The sequence below is a fragment of the Octodon degus genome, unplaced genomic scaffold, assembly GCF_000260255.1.
Source record: "Octodon degus isolate 3935 unplaced genomic scaffold, OctDeg1.0 scaffold00014, whole genome shotgun sequence".
In the NCBI taxonomy this organism is placed as follows: domain Eukaryota; kingdom Metazoa; phylum Chordata; class Mammalia; order Rodentia; family Octodontidae; genus Octodon; species Octodon degus.
This window is the reverse complement of record NW_004524590.1, coordinates 21498251-21503504: the sequence shown is the minus strand read 5'-3', so window position 1 is coordinate 21503504 and position 5254 is coordinate 21498251. Positions and strand designations below refer to the sequence as shown.

Below are 5254 nucleotides of genomic sequence, written 5' to 3'. Positions count from 1 at the left end.
TCTAAGTAGGTGCTTTAGACCACTGAGCCATCTCACCAGCCCGAGTAATTGAGTTTTAATGTACTTAAATATACCAAAATAATGATAATAGAGACAAAGTTCAAGAAAGGCTTCCATTGTCATAATCCTGCCTACTATGTTCTATAATGATAGATATCAATTACTATATATTTCTATTATTTTCTAAACCTTTCTTTATGTAATTAATAACCCTTTATTTGCTCTTATTTGTGTGTGTGTGTGTGTGTGTGTGTGTGTGTGGCATTTGTATTGAACCCAGGGCCTCACAAATTCTAGGCAAGTACTCTATCACTATTTCTACTACTTGGCTTTATTTTTGTTTCCTTCTGTCACTTTAAAGTCAAGGATAGGATTAGTGATATGGCACCATATTGTTTGAAGTGCTTAAGTCTATTTTGTAGCCTAAGAATAAAACTTTTCCAGAAAAAATTCTTGAATTAGTACTGAACTACTAGATTCCATCAAGGTAAGAATGAAATTGTTTGCTGTTCTCTCAGGTCTGTTCTACTCTCAGTTCTGCCTTCTCTCCAAACTTGAAGGACATTTACAGAAAGGATTTGACTAAGAATTAAGGGATTTTTGTCTTAGTTAGGGCTACTATATAAACAATAAAAATTTATGTCTCATGATTCTTGCTGTGGGAAGTCTAAAATCAGGGTGCCAGCATAGTCGTGTTCTTTTAAGGATCCTCTTCCAGGTGAAACTGCTGATGTCTTGTGTCTTCACATAGTAGGAGGAGGACAAGAGAGCTCTCTGGAGTCTGTTTTATAAGCTCATTAATCCCATTCCTGGGGTCTCCTCCTTTAAGACTGAATCTCCTTCTATAGGCTCCACCTCCTCAAGCCAGCACATTGAGTTAGGATTTCAGTGTTTTGAACTTGGGAGGGAGCACAAATATTTCTTCTATTACAGTGTTTTCTAAGCAGTGAGTATAGATACTGAAAATGGCCAATTATATTTGGGTAAATTTCAAAGTATATAAATATTAGGATAAAATTTTTTATGAGAAAAATAGTGTAATGTTTCTACTTTTCCTCATTAAAAATAGAAATCGTTGACTTATTACTTTATAATTTTTGAATACATTACTAAAGCCCCTGTTGGAAAAGAGGATTTTCCCAGTCAATAGCTGTGATTTAATTTAAAAAATCCAGTTATGTTAGCTGTGAGGTGAGGTGAGCTCTTGTTAAATGCATGTACTTTTCCATTGTACAGGCTCAGGTCACAGGGAGCACACTTAATGGTAGGAAGGAACAACTTCAGGCTGAAGAAGGTGATAAGGAAAAGTGGGATTTCCTGCAGTTTGCTGAAGCATGGACTCCAAATGACAGTCCTGAAGAGCTCAGGAAAGAAGTTTTATTCTCTCATGTAAGATGATATGACTTGGTCTTTTTACTTCTTTAACACCCTGAAATTATAATTGTAACTTTTTTACTTTTTATTTCATTATTACACTTTAGATATACATGATGATAACATTCATCATAGGTAGTTTGTGCTTGTACATGATATAGCTTGCTTTTTTCCATTCTCCTCCCCTTCCTTCAACCCCTCTTCTCTTTATGAACAAAAGCTATCCACCCCCCCCCATTTTTTCATTTGCCTTTCCTTTCCTTTCCCCTCTTCCTTCCCTTTTTCCTCAGCTCTCAATTATTTGGATTCTTGAAAGGGGACTTTACTTAAAGCTGGAAAATAGCCAAGAATTAAATTAATAGAAGGAGACCTGTACAGGGTCACACATTTTCCAGCTGTTACATCACTCACTGTTTAGCTCCTTAAATAAGCAAGCTGAGTAGAATCCAAACTCTGCAAGAAAATATAGGAAGGTAACAGAGAGAATGTCAATAGCCAAAAATCGTAAGAATTTCTGCCTTAAAAAAAAAAAAAGTTCTGCCTTACTATTATAAAAATTATTTTCCCCTTTGCAGTTGTTCATCCATGATATGATGCTTTCATGTAATGTGACCATGTCATGTGACTATTTTGTTCCCAGTAATTTTTTCTTTGTTTTTTGCAGAACTGGGGATTGAACTCAGGCCCTTGCACTTGCCAGGCATGTGCTTGTTCTACTGAGCCGTCTCCTCAGCCCCCAGTTCCCAGTATTTTCATACCATGGTTTTTAGCATCGTTGATGGTTGTTTATTTGAATCAGTATGGAAATGGTTTTCTAATTCTGTCATTGCTTCTATATTCACTAGATGGTACTTTTTGTAAAGAAGCATGTTATTTCTTCATTTCTTCATTTTGTATTTTAGGGAAGGGTCTACAAGGTGTTCAAGGTCTCACTACTAGATTGGATTTATAGTGATCTGCCTGTTTACAGTCTCCCAAGAACTGGGATCACAGGCCCACACCACCATACCCAGTCTCAATTGCCACTTCAGTGCGTCCCAGGGTTACGGCCAGCATGGCAGCCCAGGGCTCAAACCCCCAGCCCTTGGATCCATTTGCAGGCATTTTAATCCACTGAGCTATTTGGCTTGCCCTTATTTCTTCTTTAAAAAAAAAAAAGATTAAAAAATCGAGAATTCTTTTATTTTTGTTGTCATTATTTAATGTATTATAATCCTTCACTTATTATTTCTGTTTATGCTTAGATTTGCCTGGTAAAATCTCCTTTATACTGGTTCTTTTTTTCTAAATTTTATTGATAAACAGATAGCAATGAGACAGTTTCAAATCAAATCGGAAGTACAGTTTCAACAAATAACACACTGCATATATTCTTCCTAGTGGTTAATTGCTGTACAAGATGCAGACTTGAGATCTTATTTACAAACACCATTAGAACAAATCATTCTATTCATTAAGAGTGGTTCTTTTCTTTAAAAAAAAAAAATCACATTCTCATAATTATTTGAGTACGTCTTTGGTTTTTGGTAAACAAATTTTTTCCAGGTTCACTTTGAATTTTCTTTGCCTCTGTTTGGAACTGGCAATTTCTTTAAGGAGTCCTAGTTCCTCATAAGTTGCTATTTAGAAATTAGCATGAATATATCTATATATGGATCTCTATATGTTCTTTATTTCACACAGATTTTCCAATCTTTAGATGGAAATATAATTGGCATATAATTTGGCATCTTATACTTTAGAAATCTTTTATTTTTAGCTGTTTTACTTTGTTTATACTTATATGCTTATTTAGCCAGCAAATGAAACATGCTTTAGTTGACTTTAGGTGGGCATGGCCTCTCGCCGCTGTCTTTACACCCTCTAGCTTTAGGGATTTTAAGAAATGTTGTTTTTAAAAGGATCTGTGAAAACTTAGTTTAATGGTGAGCATATTTTTCTTCTAAATGTTGCCAGAATGTCAGTACTTTCTCTGGGAATTTTTTTATGTATAGTGATTTATTTCTGAATCCTTCTAAAAGTCTTATATTTCTTTCTTCAGCATTTAGCAATTTTAAACTTTGCAGAATTACCCAAACTTGCCAATTGTCATAAAAAACCTGCTTAACTAAAGTTTATAGCAGTTCTAATTGGGTGGTTTTTAGCAACTTGTAGATAGCTCTGCGAGTCAGTATTGTAAGGAATGTTCTTTTATCTCTATCCCATCTCCCTGCTGCTGCAGTTGGAGGAAGCTGGAGCAAAGAGGGACTTCTCCTTGGTAGAACAGATTGTCCCTCTAGTCAGCACAGGACTGAGGTGTTTAGGACGCACCAAAAGCAGAGGCTAAGCCTGAGGGCAAGAAAAGGTGAACTGTGGGGCAGGAGGAATCCAGAGCCTCTTCCACCCAATTCCTTGGCTCCCAAAATTCCTCTTATACTCCAGTTCATCAGATGTGAAATGCTGTGTGCCCCATAAGTGATTTTTAGAAAATGTAGGAATTTGATAAATTTAGCAAATCGTTCTCCAGGAACTTATATTTCAGGTGAATTGATTTATAGCATATTGCTTACTAGCTAAATAAAGCACTTAGCATGCGGGCTTTTGGCTGATTCATTTTTGGTGAATTGATTTAGAGCTGAAAATAATGATGATCATGGGTCCTGGGGATAGGAAGACCTATGTTTAGGAAAAGGAAGAGTAGAAGAATATGAGAAATATTTTCCAAGACATAGTTTTTGTATTAGATTTGGTCTGTCCTGTCTTCTTTCTCTTCTGGTGAACTTGCCCTTCAAAATTGTGTTCTTTTTCTTTCCGTCCTCTTTTAGTCAGAATCAATACATAGAACATGGGCTGGAACTCTACTAGTGTATGCAAGTATAAGTGTATTGCTATAAATTGTTAAAAGATTGAAAACATTTTATTAATGGTTGGTGAGTACCCATTCTTCAGACCCGTCATTATACTCTTTCACCCCACCATGAGGATCTTCTGGTCTTCCCCATGATCCAGTATCACTTGGTGCCTCTGGGACTCTGCTTCAACCCAAGGTGGCCAGGCACTTCCCTGCTATAGCTGTTTTTAAGTTTTAGTATTTGAATAATCCATGCAAACATATGAGGTACAACTCTGTCTATATCCTATGTATGTATATTTTTAAAATTAATTATTTATTAATGCAAATGAAACTCAAGTTAAAGTCTAAATTAAATGAAGAAAAACAAATTAAATGAAGAGAAAAAAATTTCTACTATCACGAGAAAAGTTACTTTTGCATAGCATATTTGCCTGTACCATAAGTGAGCCAGCCTGCTTGGGAGTCAGTCACCAGTGTCCCTGCAGTAGATTCATTTATGCCCCTTCTTCCTTTCTCCAACAGCTAGATGTACATGAAATCTAAGCAGCCATGATAGCTGGCATGCTGTAAAAAAGTGGTATATAGTTAGGAAAAACTCAGCATAACAACTGAAATTTCAAAATATGCTTTCAAAAATTCATAGTTTTCATTTTTTTCTTAAAAGCCAGCATTATATTAAATGTTCACCTTGTTGTGGGCTAGAAAGTTCAGATACAATATTATTTCATACATTAGAAAGTAATCTTTTTCTCCACCAGTCTAGTAGGATAAATGGTAACAATGAAAAAAAAAATGACCATGGAAGCTGGAGTATTTATGAAGTCTAAATCTACTTTGCTCAGAATCTCTCATTTCTGAACACGCTGGGGCCCTGCCAGGTAGCTCAGTCATGTAAAGTGCCACTTGGGCAAATGCAGACAGGCACAGAGAACCGAGGTCCAAATCCCAGCTCCAGAAGCTGCACTAGACCTGCCCTTAAGGCAGCCAGAAGTAGCCAAAAGGAAAAAAATCCTAAATATGCTAAAGGACTGGGATCTTACGGTTAAT

At 36.1% G+C, this 5254-nt stretch overlaps 1 protein-coding gene across 1 annotated transcript in view; it reads left to right on the top strand.

Moving 5' to 3' along the window:
- The window catches only part of Zranb3 (zinc finger RANBP2-type containing 3), a 222738-nt gene that overhangs the window by 176242 nt on the left and 41242 nt on the right, over window positions 1–5254 (top strand). Inside the window, exon 11 of the mRNA XM_023709687.1 lies at window positions 1237–1389. Coding sequence (XP_023565455.1) covers window positions 1237–1389 — 153 coding nt within the window. The remainder of the gene's footprint in view (window positions 1–1236; window positions 1390–5254) is intronic.